This window comes from Tupaia chinensis, unplaced genomic scaffold (assembly GCF_000334495.1).
Source record: "Tupaia chinensis unplaced genomic scaffold, TupChi_1.0 Scaffold000119_1, whole genome shotgun sequence".
Classification (NCBI taxonomy): domain Eukaryota; kingdom Metazoa; phylum Chordata; class Mammalia; order Scandentia; family Tupaiidae; genus Tupaia; species Tupaia belangeri.
Window position 1 is genome coordinate 4,567,336 of NW_006159585.1, and position 24,471 is coordinate 4,591,806.

The following is a 24,471-nucleotide window of genomic DNA, read 5'->3' on the forward strand; positions in this document are numbered from 1 at the left end:
AAGAAACACCAGTGTCCTCTGGTCTAACATTCTCTCCCTTCCCAAGTAGAGACTATCTCTTTGGTAGCTGAGTCACAGGTGGCTTGGTAGCTTCAGTGAAAATTTCATGTTCTCTCTAGGGAAGCCATTTCCAGAGAAACTGTATTCACTGGGTTTTCCCCCAAGAGGAAACAGTTGTAACTGTGTCTTTCTTGAGGGTAGAGCAGTTTCTAGGAGCCAGGTATGTCCCTGGGCTTCTCTGGGAAGGAAAGTCCATACAAAACCTCTGCTACCTTCCCTTCTGGTCTTCTTTCTCACAGGACATCAGCTGAAAATGTACTGATTCTACAGGGAGAAGACATGTACCCAGTCTTCAGGCTTCCAGCTCTTGGCTGTTCTGAATGTATCATTGTGGGCATCGATGGGCATTTTCTGGTGGGCACATGTACTGGACAGTTGTTTAGACAGAGGTAGGAACCTTAGACATGCAGTGCTGTCATCTGGTGGGGAACTGACAGAACAGTGAGTGGGCCTCAAAGGCTTGAATATAATCTATAATATAACATAATCTCGCCTAAGAATGAAAAGACATGATGTCTTGATGTTATGTGTAGCCCCAGGACTCCAGGTTGTTCTCTTGAGAATGAGGATTTGAGTTTTCTACTGGGTTTTGGAAATTATGAACATTCCCAAATTGGGAATAATGGAACATGAGAGTGAATAACGGTGAGGAATAGTTGAGGTGATACCGTGATGGTTCAAAGAGAACCTGATTCATTTTTCACTTCTCGTTTTGGAGGAAGGCAGAGTTATAAGTGATTTCCCACTGAACACTTTTTGTTTTCCTTTTTCAAGACCCAAAGCTAAACGCTGCGTTTGATTTAAGAAAGAAGACATTTGCATAATTGAAGTAATTTGTAATGAAAAATGATAAAGAAAGGACCAGTAAGAGGTCGGCCAATGCCCTTCTTCCAGGGGAGTGGAGCGTGTGGCCAGGCAGCTCAGGGACTGTGTTCAGCTTTGCAGACTTCTTCACATGTGAGAGGGAAGTGTTGTAAGTGGCCAACTCAGTGCGGTTCCCACAGACCTGAGCATCAACACTTTAGACTTCCCTTTCGTCATGGTTGGTTTTGCTACTGACTCAGCCAGCTGTGGCTTTAGTGTAAGAAACCTCTAGCTTGTTACAGGGCTGGAGCACACAGTCCTTGTATCTTTATTCTTGGCTCCACAGCCATGAAAATAAATAATAATCCATTATGAAAGCACATACGCACGTGAGTCCCCCTCTCTAACAGTGTAATCCTTTGGGGGATATGTGCATTTTGGTTGGATTTCTTTTCATTGTTTTTAATGATGCCATCGAGAAGTGGGGAGGGACACCTGGAACTTACAAGTAGTAACTTTTGGGACCATTTTCCTTTCTGCCATGGCTAATCATCTCTCCCCTTCTCAGTTGCAGATCTAATCTCTTCTGAACACCTCTCCGTGTCTCCACCCCTGGGACTCTGAACCCAGCAACTGGATCACTTCATTCTTGGAATTTTGGGTGTTCTCTTTCTTACCTTTCCCCTTCCCCCTCCTGAGAACTCCTGAAGACTGTAGGATTGTCATGGAGTCCAGGGAAATCTTAAGCAGCTCCCGGCAAAGGGGGAGTGAGTCGGAATTCCTGCCCGTCTCCTCAGCCAAGCCCCCAGCAGCTGCTCCTGGCTGTGCAGGGGAACCTTTGCTCTCCACTCCAGGACCCGGGAAGGGCATCCCGGTGGGCGGAGAACGTATGGAGCCAGAGGAGGAGGATGAACTGGGCTCAGGGCGGGATGTGGATTCCAACTCCAATGCAGACAGTGAGAAATGGGTAGCAGGAGATGGCCTGGAAGAGCAGGAGTTTTCTATCAAGGAGGCGAACTTCACAGAGGGGAGTCTGAAGCTGAAGATTCAGACCACAAAACGGGCTAAGAAACCCCCAAAGAATCTGGAGAACTATATATGCCCCCCTGAGATCAAGATTACCATCAAGCAGTCTGGGGACCAGAAAGTGTCCCGTGCTGGGAAAAATAGCAAAGCTACAAAGGAAGAAGAAAGAAGCCACTCCAAAAAGAAGGTAGGAGTCCCATTTTTTAGGTTTTTGGTTAGTTTCTGTGTTTTTTTTTTGTTTGTTTGTTTTTTTTTTGCCATTGTTGTACTTATCTTTCTAGGATCTATTTATATATTACTGTTTATTTCTGAATTACCAATCTTCTTGAAGGAATATTTAGAGCCTCTAGAAGAAATGCCCTTAAAATGATCTTGATATAATGTCCAATTTGTTATCTTTAGTTCATCTGAAAAAAAAAACAGCTACCAGAATTGTAATTCTGGAGATTTCCTTTTTATTGTAGTGTAGGCAATTTGCTGTTACAACTCAACTGTAACAAAATTTGGGGGTTGTTTTTGTTTGTTTTTGCTGTAATTATTTGTTCGCAGAGTCAAGAGTAGGATATTGAAAAATTTTGGTCAATCAGAGCAGTCAAGACCTGTTAAAAACCTCCTTTTGTTTTCAGTCATTGTCTCTGAAATTTTTCTAAGATGATTCATTCACCTGACTAAGGAAACTTAGTCTTTGTCTCTTCTAAACTGGGAGATTATCATTTTGAAAACCATTGATAAGCATTAGAATTGGCACCGGAAAGAAAATGGCAGGTGATTGGCCTGGGTTTTTATCCAACATATCATGAACTTGGTTGGTTATAAATATCCTCTTGAAAATCAAACATTTATGTGCCAGGCAGCTAAGAAGTGGTTGGTGGTATCAGTTGGCTGGGAATTAATGAGTCCATGTTTCATTGAATTTATTTTGTATCCTAGGGGGTTGTGATAACCTCCATGACTGTGATGGGCCTGGCACTCAGTACTGATAACAGAGGACTGTCTTGAATATGAGACTTTTGTCTTTGAGAATCTTTGGTGCTGCAGGATGGCTCTGAAAGCACTTTGTCATAATTTTAGGGTTCTAGGCTATAGGTGCTTATCAGTCTTGGTCTTTCTCTCCCCCTGACATTTGACTATTTTGGTTCTAACTATGGTACATTATCTAAAATAGAGCAGATGAATAAACCTCTCTTCTTTGCAGCCTGTGGATAATCTGTAGTGTTTCTGTTACAGGTGGTTTTTGAGCTTTGGGGTAGTAATTTTCAAAAAAGTCACTAGGAAGCGTGTTGTTTCTTTAGCATATCACTTGCGTCCTTCCTTATGCAAGGTGTTTTGCCTATTTTGTTGCATTTAAAATCCAAAGATTTGGGCTAGGAAAGATTTTCTAAAGTGACTAACATTTTCACGGTTTGCCCAATAAATCTGTCCTGGTTTTAAAACTGAAAATCCTGTATCTAGAAACTCCTTCAGTTCTGGGAAAGCCAGAACAGTTAGTCACCTTACTTTAATATTTTAAAGCATAAAAGAAGTTTTAAGCAATGGCTTGTTTTGCAGAGCCGAGGTCTTCTTTTCCCCTTCTGTAATTACAACTTTGTAGTGATCCCCGGGTTCTAGACACCAAAGGTCATCTAGACACATTTAGAAACTCTTGAGATTCCTGCAAGATACAGCAGTTCATATCAGGCTCTGCTTAGAAAATGAGGCTTTGCTTGGTGTTGGGTCTCTTCAGCTTTGAAAATAGTATCTTTGTCTGTGGCCACTGAGTTGCCAGTTCTTTGTGTGTTGTTGGATTTTTTGTGTGTGTGTGGGCAGTGTTGCAAACTGTGGTGACTGTTTTTCCTCTATTCCCATCACTGCCAGGATTTGAGCAGCAGCCTGTACCACAGTTTTGGGTGTGCAAACCCTAATTTATTGTCCTGAAAAGAGAATAAAGTGTCCTGGTCAGATTCCACTCTCCAAAATATAGCCTCTACTCATTAGAATGCCCCAGAACAATGCTTTGGAATTTGTGATGTGGAGTTGATTTCAAGGCTAAAATGTACAATGGCTCTTGGTTCTCATATCAGAAGTTTTTAGGTTGGTCATTCTCACCCCAAAAGCTGAATGCCCACTGTGACTGTTCTTGGAAATAGAGATAATTTCGCTTATTTTAATATGTGGTTTGCCAAGTAAGTATATCTATGCCTTAGCAGTGAAGTGGATAAAGGGGGAGAAGGACTGAAATTCAATGCACAGTACCATTTTATCAACACTGTGATGAAATATCCTACAAAACTTGTCCATTGTTAGGATATTGCTTGCATTGTACTTCTCTAGCCTTCCTACATGTATTTATGCCTAACACTGTTACTTTCCAAAAAGGAATAAACAAAGTTATCAGCACTGAGTCTTAATTACATGATAGAAGACAAGAATGTTCTCTGATCTCTATTGGAGTAGAGTGTCAACTTTATTACTCCTCAAATTCCTATTGTTTTGCAACCAAAGTACAAGTGAACACTGAAGCTGAAGTTGAGGGGGGAAACCTTGCCTTCCATTTATATGGAAAAGTTCAGTGGCATGAACTTTCAGAATTTACTTATTTGTACAAATGGAAAGTGTATGATCAATAATTTGCAATGGGAAAGAACAAGAATGACATTTTATAAACCACAGATCAGCATCTAACCCCCAAATCCTAATACTTCTGAATCTTTTTTGTGAGGCATGCTGCACTTTGAAGAAATGTATATAGAGTCCCACGGTAGGAGCTAAGAAGGAGATATTGAGCTGGTGGAGAGAGATTCCTACTTGAAAGTAATCCAAATGTATGTACTGACTTCAAGCAGGGATTGGCTAGGTACACAGCCCAATCCACCCTCCTGTCTGCTACTGTACAGCTCACAGAAAAATGGTTTTTCTGTTTTTTACATGTTGGAAGACAATGGAAAGAAGAATAATATTTTGTAACAACAGAAACTTATAGAAGGTTCAAACTACAGTGTCTATAAATAAAGCTTTATTAGAACAAAGTCCATTTGTTTACATTTTACCCATGACTGCTTTTGGATTGCAATGGCAGAATTGAGTAGTTGTGACCAAAATATGGCCCTCAAAACTGAAACTGCCCCGTACAAAAAAATGTTTGACAACCTGTGACTTAGGAGAAAGACAAAGAATCTCAGGATAACAAAAGTAACAAGAGTTTGCTTTTTGTTCTGTTTGTTTCTAAATGATTCAGCCTCATATCTGGAGGTGGGGGAAGAGGAAATTAGGTGTTACATTTTTTTTTTTAAGTAAACCTATTAATTTTGCTCAAGTGATTGCTTGACAGCCTCTGGCAAAGAGAACTTATATTGGATCCCACATTATTTTCTTTTTCATTGGTTTTTGTAAAAAGTAAGCTCTGTAAAATAATAGTAGAATGCCTTACATGTCACAGGCTAGTTCTCTGCTAGTTTAACTCTAGTTAGACATGGCCTAATGTTTTGGGATGAAGAGGTATATATGTGAGGTGTTTTCAAGGGCTTTATTCCAAATTTCAAACCTAGGACTAACCCTCCATATTAGAGAGTCATTGTAGATGGTCCAGGAACATGAGTACATAAGTGGTAGGGCATGAGCAGGGCTCTGTGAAGACACCGCTTCACTGGTCAAGAATGTAAGGCTTCTCCTTTCTATATGCAATTAGAATGGTAACTGAGATACCTTTTAAGATAGGGTTTGTGATGATGGTGTTACCTGGGTGTGAGAACAGTATTTGGTGGGAAGTAGAGGTGGAGAAGAGAGCTCAGAACTGTCCTTTGGACAGGTCATACTTTGCAGATGGATCCACACCTGCACCTTGTGCTTTATCACAGGACCAGCATGTTGCATTTTAAATTTACTTAGGTAAGTGACATCATAACTTAGGCTTCCTCTAGTTCCCAGAGAACATAAACACAAGTTTCTAGAAGTGAGTCAAGGTCCAAAACATAAACATAAGAAGTTCCAGCAGAGATAGGGTTTTGAGGAGATTTTAAACTGAGCAGAACTAGGTAGCAAGAGAACAGGATGGGAGTTTTTGATGAAGTCTTTAGGGTGACTCAGGGTAGGACATATGTTATGAGAGTCTAATGCCAAGTGTCTTTCTGAATTTGGTACAAACTTACTGAAACTCCAGTTTCCTCATTTGCTAAGTAGAGATGGGAAGGTCTACAAAATATAACAAATGGAATATTTTAGAAAAAAATAGATAATTTATAGAGCGCACATCATAACAATAGTTCTGATTTATTGAACTATATAGCAGACCTTCCAATAGCTGTTTTATATTTGATAACTTTCTCTGTTAGTCCTCACAACAATGCTGCTAGGCAAATCTTATTTATTTACAGTGGAGGAAACTGAGGCTCAGATTGCTTCAAAGAAGCAGGAACTGAAAAAGGAAAGGTTTGCCTTCAAAGCCAATTCTGCTAGACTCCAAAACTAAACACAGTACCTACACTCCTGCACTCTATAACGTAAAGGATTGCCAGGAGGTACTGGCCTTTGGAGCATTTCTTCCACAGTTCCTCACATTAGCTAGGGTGAAATGATCATAATCAGACACCTTTGCTTAATTCCTAGTATTCCAATTTATAAAAAGAATAGTTATTTAATTGTATGTATTATTATTATTTTAAAAATTTGCTATAAAGTATATGTACTTGAGAGAGAGAGAGGGAGAGAGAGAAAGAGAGAGAAAGCTGCCAGGTCCAGAACTCCAACTACAGTCAGCCATGTGGGAGTCCAGCGCCTTAACCACCATGGCACCTGCTGGTCCAAATTCTATTTGCTTTTGATGAAAATACTACTTCCATTTTATTTCTTTGGAGTCAGATTTTCCTCCTCCCCAGCCAGAACTTGTTTCCTTTAGAAATAAGACCTTCAAACCAAAATCCATCAGGTGCTTCCATGTTCCTAAAAGGCATGCTTTGGTTCATTCCTGACAACTCCACTCAGATCATTATGTGTGTGTGTGTGTGTGTGTGTGTGGGTGGGGGGGTCTTCAAAAAAGTTCATGGAAAATGTGTATATGAAAAAATGACTTATTAATGTCACATTTTTTCACACCAAAATAAATCTGCCCTTTATTTCTATTTTACCACAAATTTTTTGAAGTCCCCTGTATGTCCATGGAAAGACCCTCATGTTTTAAAAAAAAATGTATGTTTTAATTGTTTTCATGAGAGAAAGAGATGCATGTACTCATTAGAGTTCGACACCTCTATTCCCTCCTCAGCATTCCTAACCAGCTAGGATCATGAGCACATGTGCCGGTGTGTGCAGGTCAACTGAAGAGCTGAACTCATGGCCTTCCACGTGGATCCGTCCTCTTTCAAGCAAGGTGTCACCTCCACGCCACTGGGCCAGACTGGGAGAGACTCTCGTACTTTATTCTAAGCCCTTACTGCCCACACTTGGGAATTCTAAGTCATGCATTTCTTTACTTCTTCCTCAGATAGCACCTTCTTGGTGCCAAACCCACAAATTATGGATAGGAAGAAGATTTTTTAGGTGTAGAGGGAAAGTGAGGTTGATATCAGATTGCAGTGAGTAATGAATATTAGATCAAGAAATGGGTTGGTGAGATTTAATTTGAACACTCTTTTTAATAGGAGCGTTCAACAGGCTTTGGACTGGGGAGAGAGGATGACTGGGGACCTGCAAACTTGTTCAAAGCGATGGGATACGGAGGAGCTTAGAATGAGAGTGATGAAAGAGGACCCCTTAGTAGTGTTCTCTATTTTTCCTGAAGGATACTGAGAGGCACATTTCTCCCTTGACCATTTCTGACTATAGCAGTTTGATAAACCAGGTAAATGAGGAAGGGGCTATGGGAGAGGGGTTGAGTGGGAGTTGAAAGGGGGTGTGCTTTGTCAAAAGATCTGATCCCCTGACCTCTGGTCTCTGCACCCATTAGTTATCTCCTGTTCCACTTGGGGGGCGAGGGGTGGCCCTGAGCATCAAAGAGTCTTCTACCCTCCTTGTGGTTCAGGTATCGTTCCCTAGTGACTGACATTTTGTCCAACACCTTCTCTGGTCACTTCCAAATACATAGCTTGACTGAAGGCTTGGATTCCCTTTTTCCAGGAGGTGAAAAGTGGTGTTCTGAACTCCTGAGAGTAGGAGCTTCTACGGCTCTCATAACCTAACTAGAAGAACCTAACCAACATTTTCTCATGAATGGCTGAATTTCCCCTCTTATTTAACTTTTTTTGTTCTCCAGAAATTAAAAACAAAGTAAAACCTTTTTATTATCTAAGCAGCACATTCCTATTTAGTCATCAGAGTGCCTGGAAATTTTGTTTCCTGGTAGGTTTCTCACTGGTTGCTTTATAGCTCATGCAGCATGAGGGTGGCAAATGACCTTTTCTACAAAGTGTTAGTCTCTTCAGGACAACAGGTAACATTTGCCATGTTTGGCAGAGGGTGTGAGGGAAGGAATGTTGGATGTGGAGGCGGGAGCCCTGGGCACCAGCTCTGCCTCACTTATTAACAATTTCAGCAAGATTGCTTTCCCTTCCTGAATCTCAGTCTTCACATGTTAGAAAAAAGAGACAAAAAAAAAAAAAAAAGAGAGAGAGAGAGAAAGAAAGAAAGAAAGAAAATGAGAACAGTTTTTGACCTCTGAAGCCTTATTTCTGTTCTAAAATCTAGAAACTTCATGACCATCCTGCTCAATGGGGCATATCTTTCTCTTTAGGAACATGTTGATTTTTGACTTCTCCATGGACCTGTGGTTTCATCATCAAATGGTTTCTGCTTTTACCCCAAATGTCAAAAGGCCTAACATCATGGGAGTAAGTGTAAGAGCTGAGCTTGAAAAGTGGTGAGATTGGAGCCAGCAGGTGGCATGGTGGTTAAGGCACTGGATTCCTATATGGCCTAATCCCACTATGGTTTGAGTCCTGGATCTGGTGGGTTGAAAATCACATCAGGCACTTGTGCATTTGTGCCTAAAATCCTGAAAGGAGAATGGAGGAGAAGGGATTATGGCATGGCAATCCCCCCAGTGGGAGTTTTCTTACTTTCGCTCTGTCTGTCTCTCTCTTTGGCAAATGCATGTACACTGTGGCAAAAAAAAAAAAAAAAAAAAACCCAACCAACCAAACAAACAAAAAACAACAACAAAACAAACAAATAAACAAAAAACAAAGAAAAGCTAAAAAGTGATGAGATTTACCAAGCATGTGGTTCATGAGGATATTCTGGGACTATCTGGGTGTCTCCTTCACATCTCACCCATTACGCTTTTCTCTTTTTCTTACTGTGTTTAGAATTCTCTGGGAGTTAGTCTTGGTGTTGGAGTTCTCTTAGCAGTCACCTGTTGTGACCCCCAGGTTCATGGGAAGCTCTTCTGATCAGATGGCTAACAGTTCACACACCGGGAATGGAGAGCAAGCTCCCCACTCTGAGTGAGGAGTACACGATCTGTTAGGAGACCCCACCCTGAGAGTAAATTAGAACTCAAATGTGTTTCTAGGACTGGGCTCTCTGTGCCTACGTTAGAATTTGGCTCCACTGACCTCTTGAAGCCATTTCCTGATGGTGCAAATCAGAGATAAGAGCAGCAGCTCCTTGCTGATGTCACTGTGAGGACGAAAATGCCTGCTGGGCACATAGGACAGCAACTGGCTCTGTGCCTTGCTCTCAGTCCTGTGTGGCATCTCTCTCCCTGACCACCCTCAGGGGCTTTCTCAGTACAGCACAGAGGAGGCATGCAGTGACCTGCAGTGCTTTTGGGTTCCTGGCAGCTTGGGCAGTGTTGGATTATGTTAGCTGGGGGCAGGGCCCACATCTCATTTCTGATGTCTGCACAAGTGTCACTGAGAAGAGCATATCACCAATGTCAGTAATGTTTGTGTGTGTGTGTGTGTGTGTGTGTGTGGTGGTGGTGATGAAGTTTGCTATGAGGATTTATTTATAGATGGCTCAAAGATCTTTTATCTCTGTGGTCATTTTTCTGCCAAACCAGGATTACTGCTGAGCACAAAGGATGACTCAAAATGAAAGTTTCAAAGTGGTGTCAGAGGAGCCACCAAGTGGGGTTCAGCTGGCATCAGCCAGCAAATGCATCCAACTTCTGCAGCCAGCTCCCCATTCTTCCTCACTGAGATTTTGCATCCTCATTGCTGCATTTCCAGTTGACCTTCAGTTACATTTCCTTTTTTGTTTTTAATGAAAGGCTAGAGAAACACTCCCTTTTTGCCCTCCCCCTCCACCCTCTGACTCTTTTGAAATCTGCAACTTTAAGTTAAAAAAACCCACCTTCCAAGTACAACAATGCAGAACATCCCAGGACATCCTCACCTGCCTGTGTGTTTCTTTGGCATGAGTGGCTTTGGTCAGGAACTCGTTGAGACCCACCTTGCTTCCGACTCCTGAGAACATTAAAAGTAGAAAACAAACAGCATGTGGTATTGAAGTCATACCCTTTAGGAGGCTTTGTTTATCCACAATAAACTACAAATGTGTGTTATAATTTGCATACTGCTCTGGGGAAAGGATTTGGACTTGTACCTCCTCAGGGTGACTTGTCTTGGAAGGTGGAGTCAAGGCTCTAGGCACTTCCCCACATGGAGGAGGAATCAGTGGTCAGAGGAAGAGGCTTCCGGAGGGGAGGAAGGAGTTCAGTAGAGCCAGGTCCCCAGGAAGTGTGCAGTCAGACATAGCATGCAGACACCGCACAGACTCTTACTCACACAATGTCAGATGAAGTGTGCACAAAAGATTTGTATAATGTGTTGGACAACCAGAGGCCCTGCTAGGGCTCCTTCCTAATTTTCATAATATCCCAGTGAATCCTACCCAGTGACGTGAAGGGTTCTCTGTCTCTCTTGAGTATGCATTTCTCTCAGAAGTACCAAGTTGTTGTTGGTCTCTTCTTTTCCTTTTTTTCCCCCTGTCTGTCCCTCCTTCCTGGACCCAACTTTCCTCACCTCCCTACCAACCTGTGACCTCACCAGGGGAAAACAATGGAGGTCTTTATTCACTCTAAAAAGTCCAAGCAGTTCCCATCTTGGTACCTGGCTTTTGAGGCCATTTGATAATTATCATTAGTATCAAATGTGGGTTACTTTTTAGACTTTGTGTATTGTGTTTATTCCCCAGTTGGTCTTCTTTGCCTCTCTCAAGTTTCTAGTGAGTTTCACACAGCAGGTAGGAGGTGTGGATAAGAGTAGGAAATTCTTTTTTTTTTTTTTTTTTTTTAATTCTCCTGGAATAGTGGCAGTCCTCTGGTTTACACAGTAATCTCAGCCTGGCTTTCCGATTTTTATGACTAGAGACCATGTTTTCTGTTCTAGAAATGGCATTGCCATCTTAGGCCCTGGCCAACAGGACCCATCTCTGCTCTGCTAGTCCATTAAAGAATATATTGGAAGCTTATTTCAAACTTATTGCTCTAATTTTAAGTTCTCTCTTTATTTTTGGCTTCTGGGGACTTTGGAGACTTTGTGTTTGTTCAAAATGCAGTCTTTCTAGGGCTTCAGCTGGGACCTGGCAGTTGATATTAGCTCAATCCATTATGTTGTTGGCTGCTATGATATTAAACTCCCCTGGATTTCCTCATTTACGTCTTCTTCCCATGGGTTCTTTCAGATTTTAGGTTTTGTTTATATTTTTTTGTGGAGAGGTTTTGCTATAGGGCGCGTGTGCTCGCCAGACAGACAGAGAGAGACAGAGAGACAGAAAGTGAGAAATCATCCCCCAGGGGGGATGGCCACGCCGCAATCCCTTCTCCTCCATTCTCCTCTCAGGATCTTGGGCACACACGCACACGTGTCCGGCGTGAGTTTAAGCCACTGGGTCCAGGACTTGAACCACGGTGGACTACGTGGGAGTCCAGCGATATAGCCATTACGCTAACTGCTGGTCCCAGTAGAAAATTCTTGAAAGGAGATAGTGACTTTTTTCCCTCAAGATGGGCCATCACACCTTGCCAAAGAGAAATAATCATTTGCAAATTTGCCCAGGAGTGTGGGCAACCTTTTATGCTGGGCCAGTAAGTTTATTTGTTTAGTGTTATTAATGAGAACTCAGCTCAGGAATTTCACCATTTTTCATGACAGACTGTACCTTTGGAAAGCCAGCTTAAGGCAGTTGCTTCTCCTAGTGACCATGGGTATAACAATAACAGGGGCTCTAGTATCCAGTGGGACTGTCCATTAATTTTCCATTTTGTTCGGTTTGAAGGACAAGGAGGTGGAAATTAACTTACGTGGGTGTGTGGCTCTTCCTGCACTGTCCCAGTCTTTCTACTTGATGGCTACCGATTAAATATATGGCAGGTCAGTGTCATGCTGGGCCTTGAGTGCTATTGAATCATAAAGGAAGCCAAGATAAGGAGGATCATAAAGGAAGAAAGGCAGGGAGATTCAGGAAGGATCTGAGAGCTAGGAGTTAAAGCCATTGAGGACAGAGGCTAGAATCAGCCACCAGGTCAGTAGACCAGGGAAGGCTGATGACAGAAGCTCTAGGTGAACAGAAGGGAATGAGTCCATAACTGGGTCATACTTCTAGAGTCATTGACATCACTGAGAGTCAGAAGAGCCTCTGAGCCTTTCTATTTCAGCATCCCTCCTCACTGAACAAAACACACCCTCCAAAACCCCTCACGCACAGCTATTTGGCTAATATGCTCAGAGGACCTCTGGGAAGAGACTCCTTGCTACCTCTTGAAGCAACTCTTGTTTTAAGAGTATAGAAGAAGTTCTTGGGACCAGCAGTTAGTGTAATGGCTATGTTGCTGGACTCCCACGTAGTCGACCGTGGTTCATGTCCCAGACCCGGTGGCTTAAAACTCATGCCGGGCACGTGTACGTGCGTGCCCAAGATCCTGAGAGGAGAACAGAGGAGAAGAGACTACGGCATGGCCACCCCCCCGGGGGGTGATTTCTCACTTTCTGTCTCTCTGTCTCTCTCTGTCTGGCGAGCGCACGCGCCCTAGAGCAAAAACCTCTCAAAAAAAAAAAGAGTATAGAAGAAGTTCTTTCTTACACTGCATTAAAGTCATTTCTCTTAAAGCCTTAATATTTCCAGTTCCTGGGACCGGCAGGTGGTGTGGTGGTTAAGAGTGCTGAACTCCCACGTGACTGGCCCCGCCGGTTCAAGTTCCAGACCTGGTGGCTAGCTTTCTCATTTCCCTTCTCTCTCTCTGTCCCCTTCTGGTCAAAATTAAAATATAAGGAAGTAAGTAAATAAATATTTCCAGTTGCTGACAATATTGCTTAGATTCTGTGCTTTCCTAGTGCTAAACCACTGTGGTTCCTGTGCTAGGGATGCCAGTTTGTCAGTGTCCCTCCTAAAAGACAGAGGTGGGGAAAGCTCACAAAGCAGATTACAATTCCTGGAGGTGATCTGACCTTGCAGAGTATGGGGCATTGTAATTTCCTCTGCTCTAAACACAGTACCCCTATTAACGTGACCTTAGGCTGTACCAGTTTTCTGATATACACTGAACTCAAAGTCGAAGAAATCTTAACATTAATATTGTCTATACTACATTTTGCTAGTTCAAACTGTCACGTTCTCTATTTGCTGGATTCCTAGGGACCAAAATGCAGGTGTCTGCATTGTTCTTCTTATTTGTTTATGCACAGTTCTAGCAGAGATATCAATTGTGTTTGATGGTCTGGTTTGGATCTAGGGACTACACAGAAAACACTGAAACAAGGCACCTTCTGTCAGTATTTCTTTCCTGGGGTTTCTCTAGGGCAAGATCACTCTGCCTCCTCTGATTCTGGTTTCTCATTTACATAATGGTCTTAATTTAAATGAATGGGCTAGTAAGTATGTGTTGTGGACGGTATTTTCTTCTCACTTATGGTGTAAGTTCTCTGAGGACAGGAATTCTATTTGTTTCTCCAGCCTAGATGTTAACACAAGATCTTATGTAAATAGTTCTATGGAAAACCCTTTTCTCTATCAAAACAGCTTCTGCCTAGTCAGCCCTGTGTATTTCGTATCCGTTCTTTGGGACCATCTGAAATCTTTTATCATGCTGCCTTTTGGTGATCCCATCCAGATATACTGTGTGGCAGAGCAGAGACATCTAAATTCTACAAGTGTTCACAGAATTGTCTGAAGTGTTCAGCATAAGTGCTGTGTGGGGTATAGAAAGAAGTTGTTAGGAAGAATTGATCTCAGAACATTGAGGGAAATACCCAGGGCGGTCCAATGCACTGTCAAAATATGTGTTCCAGATAGTACGTAGTATGGAAAATTGATAGCGACTCTCACATCTGCCGAGCACCTTCACAAAGCGAGCTCACATCTACCCAACTGTTGCCTTCTGGTTTGTTCTTCGGAGAGAGTTCAGTGAAGTGGCTGTTGTTTCTCCCTGTTTTATAGACTAGGGAAAGGACTCTGAGCGATTTTTTTAAATGGCTTGCCCTAGGTCATAACTAATTACTGGCAAAGGTGGGGGGAGGATGGAGAATTCAAATCCTCAGGTCTCCTGGTTTCCCGTAGCAGGATGCCACCATTGAGAGACCCCACCCTAGCCTGTGCTGTAGGCACTTTTCTTTGGAGAGAATAGTTGAGGCCTGAGCAGCTTACCTGATTGTTTCTGCTGCTTGCCACTGACCTAGGCTGGGGGTAAGCCTCAGCACTGCATCTCCATCACAGAGACTACATGCTTTCTTGGGTTCTCACAGCCACCTCTTGCAAAAAACATTGAAAGGTCTCCGGGGCAGTGAGGCATGGTAAGAAGTGATGGGCTGGCAGAGCCATAGAGAGCTTTGGGATAATAGGCTCACTGTGACTTAAGCTAGAAGTTACTTACAGGGTATTCTAAAGTGTCCTAGTTCTGACTATAAATAAGGAATTCAGCAAATGTCATTCCACAATTCATTCCATGAGCACTGAGTGATCTGAGGCTTGACTGGAGGATGGCTACTCTGAGCCAGGGGTCCTCAGTCTGAATGCCCACTCTGCCTTAAACAAATAAATTTGGAATTTTCTGATATTAAATAAGGGATTAATAACTCTCTTCCTTCTATGTATTGTGAAGCTCCTCTGAGTGAATGGCTGTAAAGTGCTTCTAAAACACTTCATAATACAATGGAATAGAAGATGCTGTTCTTTGAAACTATTCTTTGGTAGGTTTCTGACAAACTATAGTCTCTAAACTTTTGCATCGCTTCCTCCAATTCCCTAGCCTTGCTCCTCCTCTGCTTTTAATAAGGCCCGCGATGCGGCTGTGATGGACAGCAGCTGCAGGTTAGACATGGTCAGCAGTTGAGTCCAGATATCTGCCACATGGTGTAATTGCCCTTTGTGAGATTCCAGGGTGAGAGGTCAGCCCTCTTTGCCCATCTTTGTCACTTTTCAGTCATCTGTGTCCTGGTGGCAGTTGTGTTATCCCAGCATCCTTCCCCTACCCTCACCCACCCTCCCCCTGCTCCTGGATCCCAGGAAAAAACCATCTGCTGAGTTGGCTTTCAATAGATTTTTTTTTTTAAATACCAATTTCCCTTTGTTCTAAGGAAACCTCCAATCACGGCTGGTGTCTGCTGGGTTTGGCGAAAGACTGGTATTGTGTTTCCTGCTCCCGGAGGAAAGGTTGTCCACTTGCTTTTCTTTTTGATTCGATTCCCTGCCATTCGGCGGGAGACTCAGAGGTTGCAGCTGCTGCTGTCAGCTGTAAATGGGGGACCCCCTTGTTTAAGACCCTACACGCTAATCCCTTGGCAGAGGCAGAAAAACAAAACAACAAAAACAAAACGGAAAAAAATGAAAACCACTGCTAACAGAAGTCTGTCTTTCGGTTCCACCCTGTCTCCTGAGTCACTCCGTGGTGCTACTGGTTGCTGAAGGGTAGGCCTTGCTGCCCTTGGAGGTTTTCTTGAAGAGCTGTGGGTTTTCTTACTTCTTTCTGAGGAATATAAACAGTGCATCAGAGGCATAGAAGAGTCATTCTTTTGTGGGAAACCTGCATCACAGAGAAAACCAATTGACTGTACAGGTTGCTTTCCTAGGCATCATGGTGGCCACCGATTTGGCACCTAGAGTAACTGGGAACTTTGTCAAACACTGTCTACCAAATCTTCCCCACATCCACAATGTAGATGTTGTGATCCCCGTTTTACAGGTAAATAACATGAGGCACAGAGATCGCCACTAACGTTCCCTGGTTCTGAGGCAGCCAGGAGGTTGTGATCGCAGTGTGTGTGCCCTCAGAGCTCTGGGCAGCTTGCTGTGGCACTTCAAGGTGTGCTCAGGTGGGGAACTGGGGATAATCATCTTCTGATCCTGTCTCTGGGTGACCCGGGGTGATGTGCTTCCTCAGTTTTCCATTTCTATCTGTAAAATGAGACCATTGAGCTAGATGCCAGAAAAGAGAGACAGTCTGGTCAAATCTTGTGAAAGCTTCACAAGATCGTCTATTCCCGAAGCTCCTGTTTTTGTTCTCCATTTCTATCACATTTACAAAATGAGAAAAACTCCTTCCGCAGGGTTAGGAGATATGTAAGCTTTTCTATAACTCTGTGGGCTGAGGACTCTGCTGGCCTCAGCCTCAGCCCTTCAGGGTCTACCCTCCCTGTACTCCCTCCCATTTCCACTCAGGGGCCTTGTAAGGGATAGGTCCTGGACAGATAGAAGGGTGCATTTGAGTGAACACATGATGAATTCCCTAAATGGGTGAAAATCCATAAAATTAATGAAACTATTTTTTAAACTTATTTGTCTATGTATTTTTTTCTATGAGAGAGAAAGACAAAGAGTCACTCATAAAAGGTCTCCATACCATAATCTAACTCTTGTCTCAGCCAGACTGGATTACGGCATGTGTGTGTGCCTGGTATGTAGAGGAAGGTTCTGAGACACCCAGAACCTTCCAATGTGAATCCAGTTACATTACTTTTTGCTCTATAGCTTGTCCCATAAAACTGTGCTTAAATGTACCCTCTCTTCCCTCCTCTCACTCTTGAGCAGGGCCTGTGATCCAGAGCATGGGAAGACCTGAGAATTTCTTACAGTGGATTATAAGATTACATAAACACAACAGAGAAAAACATGCAGAGAACCTCAGGAAGATGAAAGGTGTTTTTTAAGATTTTTTTTTTTTTTCCAAATTTTGCTATAGGGCATGGTGCACTTTCTGGAGAGAGAGACTGAGAGAGGGAAAGGGAAAGTCCTCAGGGTGGTTGGCCATGTCTCCTCCACTCTTCTCTTGGGATTTTGAGTATGCATGCACTTGCATCCAGCGTGTTTTTCAAGCCACTAGGTCTAAGACTGGAACTGCACAGTTGGTCATGTGGGGTCTAGCCACCTTCATCATGCTACCTGGCTGACTTGAGAGGTGAACATTTTATCTTCTGCTTTCTCCTGAGGACATATAATTTTCCTAGATAACTTAAAATCTGTATATAGGAGAGAATGTGCATTTGTGTGAATGTTTTAATCATTTACAGTACATTGTAGGCTCCTACTAATGTGATTATGAGGAATGTAGAAACTTTACTGAGCAAGGAACTCAACTTCGTGCCCGAACTATCTGATAGTCTTTGCTCAGCACCTTACAGTATGAAATGAGTTGGCTTTTGCTAAGGCTCTCTCCTTTCCTTCATTTTCGAATATAATGGTGTGAAAACACATCTTGTCTGAAGCAATTAGGGAGAAGTAGAAGACAGCATTCAGAAACATTGGACGAGGTGAGGGAGGTCAAAGATGTCTACAGACTGGTTGGCTGTGGGTGCGATTGGGGTCAAGATTATCCTGAACTCAGTCCCTCCAGCTGACTCAGGCTGAACCATGAGTTAGCTAGGGTCCCTCTCCAGAGCTCAGGGTCCTCTAAGGCTTCAGATCCCAGAACTATGAAAGCAAAAGAGCAAGAGGAAGTAGAAAAAAGAAAATCTGACTTTAGAATGGTGGGCTCTGCCAAGTCCGAGGAGGATGCCTTAACAGATGCCATGGAATAAGGCTGAGTGGTCCTCAGATGCCCCTGCTGATGGCAGTTATCCCACTTAAAGTGCATCTGCATTGAGTCATTCATTACCTCATTCATTTATCTGACAAAAGACATTTTCTTCAATAACCATTTCTTGTATACGAGGCAATATTATGCAGATAGGAAGGGTTTTCAGGACAACTCATGGAAAATGGGTATGATGAAAAAAAAAACTCTGCTTGGATTTCAAGGTTTTTTTGCACCACAATGAACTTGTGCTTTAATTCCATTTTCCATGAACTTTCTGAAGTCCTCGTGTATAACCGGGTATTGTTCCTTCAGTGGCTCAAGAGGGATAATGTTGTGGTCTGACTTGTAAGCTACATCAAAGCAGGAAGTCAGACAGAAAAGCTTCTCTGTAGCGCCTCGACTAGGAAGAGTGATGTCAAAGAGTGTCAAAAAGTGCTGTGTAATTGACTGGTTGATTCAAGTGACAGGGATAGTCTGTGTCTAACTGAAAAGAAAGACAAGAAGCACCTTTGAACAGAACAAATGAGATGCGAGTTGAAGGTGTCAGTTCCGGCCTCCACATAATGACACACATGGCTCCGTGGTGGTATTGATGTATTTCGTCTATGGATGTCCTTGAGATTTCTAGCACAGAAAAAGGAAGGGAGAAGAGCAGGCTTGGCAAGAAACCTGAAAACCACACGTCACACATTTTGGCAGAGGAGAGAATCCAGGAAAAGTAGCGGAGGAGACAGAAGTGGAAATCTGAAAAATTGGGGATGATTAAAACACCCAAAAGGCCTGGTGTACAGTGACAAATAAGCTTCAGGAGTGAAGGGTTTGTGAGAGCCGACCACTCCAGGGATGGAAGGCAAGGAGGGCATTTGGGAGGAAGTGTGTGCAGTGGGTGGCAAGTGGGGAAACAGACGTACCCTTGAGCAGCATCAGCATTTCCACATTGGGACAGGGGCTGCCCCTTAAAGATGAACTTTGCAGAGGAGGAGCGGAAAGTGCCCTGGAGAAGCTCATCCTGTGGTTCTGGGACCTTTGTGAATACGCTTGTTGCTCACCTACTCCCCCCGACCCTGCTCCAGGTCCTGGCAGCTTTCTGATGGTGTTGAAGTCACTGCTGAAACTCAGGAAGAGGGAGCGCCATGCAGGTGGGCCCAGAGAAAGGCTGCCCCAGGCTGGCCAGCTGCGCCCCTCTCCACCTCCAGGGAGGAGCAGGTGCTGAACTTCTGGATGCCTGCCTTTCCTTCTGGCTTCATTCCTAAATGACAGCTGACCTTTGCTCCCAATTTCAGACTCATGGCAGATTCCTCTCTGGCTGGGCCCGGATTGGGGGAGCAGCAGTAGCTGCTTCTGTTCATCTCATTTAACATAGAGAGATAATTGTTGGTCCTTGGAGCTTGTCTTTCTTAGAAGAGGACACTCCAGCCATGAGGGCTTAGGGGTCACAGCACACAGCCTGCAGGCAGCGGCAACAAAGATCTGACTGGGGAGACAGAGAGTGGTCCAAATCAAATCTAGGGAGCATCCATTCCTCCTGTTTCTCTGAGGAATTTAGCTGAAAAAGGTAGTGTGGTTTTGTGCACAAGCTGGAGAGAGAGCAGTATTGTCTGCACATACATATGTGTACGTGCACAGATAGCCTCTGAGAAGATAGATAGATAGATAAGGCTTGATGGAGTCCTTGTCCCCGAACCAAGGGATGTAGTTTCTGCCCCTTACTATTGTGTTGCTTCATCAGCATCTTGTTCTCTGAGGTCACATCTTGAAATGAAGGCAATGAAGTGAGATTCCTGAAATCTTTTTCAACTCCAATGCTCCAGGAAATCACCATAGAAATACCTATTCATATAAGTAGGTATTCACTCCAAGTGTATATTGGAACATACTCATATGTAAATAAGAATTTTATCTCATCATCAGTATAATAATGTACATAGTTTTCTCAATAGCTGCTGCTATAGATATCAAATGCATATTTTTTTTTGAGAGATTTTCACTGTAGGGCGCGTGCGCTCGCCAGACAGATAGAGAGAGACATAGAGACAGAAAGCGAGAAATCACCCCCCAGGGGGGATGGTCACACCGCAATCCCTTCTCCTCCATTCTCCTCTCGGGATCTTGGGCACGCACGCACACGCGCCCGGCGTGAGTTTTAAGCCACCGGGTCCGGGACACGAACTGCGGTCGACTACGTGGGAGTCCAGCGACATAGCCATTACGCTAACTGCTGGTTCCCTCAAATGCATATTTTTTGAGAAAAAAAAGTAGATTGTTTCAGCCACATCAAATATGAATGATGACTAGGAACAAAAAAAGAGGGAAATTATGTGGGTACCTGGGCTTATAAAAGGTTTCATTCCCAGGTTTAAAGACACATCTGGCCTTGAAGGAAACCTCAGAGCCTCCAACCTGTTGCGAAGATGAGGCCAGGTGTGAAGCCCAGATTGTGCCAGATGTTGGGCCATGTGAGAGAGTCCAGGGAGGGATGGAGGAACAGGATATGCTTGACTAGACTTTGGGGAAAGCACAGGACTTAGGCAGGAGGGAGAGGTGGTCGGGAGATGACTTGAAGGATGATGCAGAAGGCAAAGTGCTCATGATACAGCCCAGTTGTGATGAACAGGCACTACGGCTGGCCTGCAAAGTTCACCTGGAAAATCTGGAGGGCAAACATGTCTTGGTTGGCCACATTAGTGAGATTTGACTTTTCTCAAAGTGCAAGAGGGAAGTATATTACCCACCCACCCCCCCATTTCTTCCTTGGCAAAAAGAGAATGAGAGAGTGCATAGAGCTGCTTTAGAATGTCACAATACAGCCAGTGTTGGATGGGAGTGAGGCCAGAAGAGGACCAGAAATCAACTCCAGCACCCAGTGAAGAGTGTAAGTGCCCTTGGTTTTCGCTTATCATGCTCAAGAGGCTGGGAGAGGTGAAAAGGAGCGGTCTCTAATGTTTTGATTCCTATGCCTTAGAGAAGTTGTCATTTTCTGAAGAATTCATCGATTCATTTTCTTAAGAATTCATAAGTGTCTTGCTGACACTTATGAAAAGCTGACTGGAAAGGGTCTTGAGTAAAGAAGAGCTTAAAGTATGCACAGCCGCTGTTCTGCATCCAGCCTCCTGTCCTGAAGTTTCGTTTCCACCAGCAATGCCTAGAGTAGAACAGCTCCGGCATGAAACTGCAGCAAATGTATCTTCTGTTGCCATAGAAACCCAGAGTTTACTTCCTGTACTTCAGGTCAGCTGTAGCCCACAATGTGGGCAGGTTTGGTGTTCATCTGATAGGTTTACTGTTTCTAATTCATTTTGTTTTGTGTATGCTCTGCCACTCATTCCTTTTCCACTACGAATCCTCCAGCTCAGCATGAGACTCAATACATCTCTTCTTTCCAACCTCTTCTTCAAATAATGCTTTCAGGAAAATGGTGGTGGAACGTGGGGAAAGTATATGTTTGTCTCCACCATGATCTCCTCTCAAACCTACTTTAACCACCTTAAGTGTGACCCTTCAACACATGGTGTGGATGAACGAGTGTACTTTTTCTGTGTTAGAAAGAAGCAAAAATGCATATGGTCAAGACGGGGAATTTTCCCCATCCTTGGAAGGTGGAGGAACAAGGCAATGGTGTGAAAGAATGAATTAGTTATGGCAAATCTTGTTAGTGTCCATTGTCAGCAGAGAAGCGAAGCCATCTGTGGCCACTTGCAAAATTGTTCGTTGTTTGTTCAGGCTCCTCACTGAAGCAAATCTTTGTGGCTTCTGATACTTTGCATGTTGTCACTTGTTTGCCAGCTAGAGGTTGTCTGGACATGTGTGTGTGAGAGGGCATCTGTATGGACAGGTATGTGTGAGCCAAAAAGAACTCAGTGTTCATATGCCGCTGAAATAGATATTAGGGGACTAGCTGCGACTGAGCTTGGAGTTCAGAAGCAGAGGAAGGAATAGTGAGAGATCCTGTTTATATTACAAGGATTTTTGGAATTCCTAGTCAACATCTCCAATTGCCTTCTTATGATCCACACTTTGCTAATCCTCTGGGTTCCCTGCTGCCCTGACATTTCTCTCATTTTGGCCTCAATTTCTAAGTTATTCATTGGTGATGAGGTGGGCAAGAGATAGAATGTGTTTAGTGCAGCTCACCATAAGCTAAGAGAGACTCCTTAGGGTGGTATTTGTCTTTGTCCAACATGTGACTATTTTGTTTCCATCCATTCTACCAGTGTTTATGGTAGACCTCCTGTAGACAAGTGGTCTTCTGGGTGCTACAGGGATCTAAGGGCTGCATGATCACTACTGTCTTCAGGTGCTTCTGGGGAGTAGAAGTGGTGATGAGTACCACATGTACTGTGGAAGGATGAACGAAGTCCTGGAGGATGGAGGTGGAGGGGCTGGTCATTGGGGTCTGGTGACCACTGAAGGCTTTCCACGCAAGGACCAGCAGAAGACAGGTTATCATGTAGGACATATAGTCAGGAGGGCACTCATACCAGACTTCTGGGGTTCCAGGCTGGTCAAACAAAAAAAAATAGTAAATGCAAATCTGCAAAAATTAAGCACTACAAATACTCCATCTGCTCATCATCACAGCATCCAGTGGGAAGTATGATGTAATATGACTAGAACTTGGGACAAAAATTGGAGTCCTGTATTTCATTTCAAATAGCACCAATAATGAATTTTGTCTACAACTTTGGCAACTTAATTTGCCACAATTTCCCTGTGCCTTAATTTCCCCTTTATGAAATGTGTATCATGATTTTTCTTTTTTTCTCTTCCTTTCACTTTCCTAAATTTATGCAAGGCAAACTCTGATGGTAAAGAAAGTTGGTTCTTTCATCTCTTCAGAGGACCTCTTTCATACCGTTGGGTGGTCTCCTTCACAGCTATTTAAGAGGGTCAAACTATTTTCCATTGCTTGATGGGTATACCTAAAGAATGTTAAAGTAGAAAGAGACCTTGAAGATCATCAGAGAAGCCATCTCTTCACAGAGGAGGGCATATAGAACCTGTATCACTGATGTCTCATGATCTGAGATTGCCTCATCAGTCAGTGAGAGTCTAGAAAAAGCCACCCTTTCTGGACATCTTGATATTAGGTACTAAAAGGAGAGAGACAGGACACTCAATTTCTGCAGTCAGTTCTTGCCACTGCATAGGAGGCTGTTCAGTCTATTTGCTTGGCCCATCTTATTACAGTTTGGCACTTCTCTCTTGAACCCTCCTGAACCCACCATGCCTTTGCCCAGGAAAATCAGATAAAGGAGCCTTTTATTTCCCAGCTGCCCTCTGCATGCTGCATTCAGAGAAGAGGGGCTGGCAATGGGGGTGGGGAGAGGAGAAAACATTTGTCTTTCAATACTGGCCTGACATGAAAGCTTCACTGCCGGGCATTTTGAGAATCCAGCTAAATAATGGTTGCAGCCAAGACAAAAGATAAAACTGACCCACTAGTTATGCAGTTACTTAAACATGATTTACCCTGCATAATGCTGCCTGGGACCTGGGGTCTCCTTTCTAATGAGCCAAGAGACAGCACAATTAATTATGTGGGAAGGAGTACTATCAGACGGCAAACTAGTCATTGCAAAGGAAAAAGTCTTTAATAGTCCTCCCCTTCCTCAGATACTTGCAGAAACATACAGAATGGCACAGTTCACATGTGTTGATGGACTCAGGCAAGACTGGGGAAATGAGTCCTAGTGGCCCTAAAGTAGGATGTGGGGAGACTGAGGTTCACTGGAGCCACAGAAGATGTAGTGACTGGGGGAAGAAAAAGGAGGGAAGGGGATTATCATGTGGCTTGGCTGAACTTGACTTCTGGGAAAAGGCAACCAGAAACTCTGTGTCCTACTGCTCTGGTGGACATGATTTCCAACCGGTGTGTGCATCTGACTGTGGCCTCTGAACCTCTAACTTCACTAACATGACCCTTTGAGGTAGTTAGGGTATGTGGGTGGGAATAGGGAGCATATCTAAACTCCTGAAAAGCTCTGAGAGATCACATTCAGGCTAGTGAGAGTGGGAGCCTTTTTATAGGATGTTCCTGTCCAACATATTTTCTAATCATCTTTTGATCTGCCAGCAATTTCCAGCAGCACAATCTGACTCTGATATCCTTCAGGGTGTCGCCATTATCACACTTTGGGTCATTTCATAGCGATGGAAGTCAGTGCTGATGCTATGTCTGGACTGGGAAGCTGAGAAGGTAAAGGTTGGAGGATTTGAAGAGAGCAGGGTCAAAGGTTAAAGGACAGAGGTTAGCAGCAGGCAAAGACCCAAGATTGAAATATTTACTGAAGACTGACAGGCAACAGAATAGAGGCAGACAAGTGGTAAATTCCTGTTTTCTTCTCTAATTGAGAAAATATTTTGCATGGTATTCAGTCATACTGTGTAATGAGTGGGGGGGGAGTGGGGGCTGGAGGTGGAGAGAGAGAATATGAATGAGAGAGAATATTATTAAATTACTGCAGGAAGCCACAGTGACTACCGAGTTCAAGAAGTTGTATAGATGTGCCATTCTCCCTGGCCACCTTGTTTATGCAACACAGCGTTCATTTCTTCACTCGCTCCTTCAGCACATGGTCACTGAGTCTCTACTTTCCATGGAGGGCTTAGTAGTTGCCCATTGGTCTTAGCATCAGATAAATGACAAAGAGGTCAAGTCTTCC

At 43.5% G+C, this 24,471-nt stretch overlaps 1 protein-coding gene across 2 annotated transcripts in view; it reads left to right on the forward strand.

The window, feature by feature from the left end:
• Window positions 1–325: 325 nt before the first annotated feature.
• SETBP1 (SET binding protein 1) overlaps window positions 326–24,471 on the forward strand; it is a 380,871-nt gene continuing 356,725 nt past the window's right edge. For both annotated transcript variants that reach the window (XM_006144402.3, XM_027770260.1), the window contains exons 1-2: window positions 326–449; window positions 1,433–2,077. In XM_006144402.3, the coding sequence (XP_006144464.2) occupies window positions 1,589–2,077 (489 nt within the window). In that variant the 5' untranslated portion in view covers window positions 326–449; window positions 1,433–1,588. The remainder of the gene's footprint in view (window positions 450–1,432; window positions 2,078–24,471) is intronic.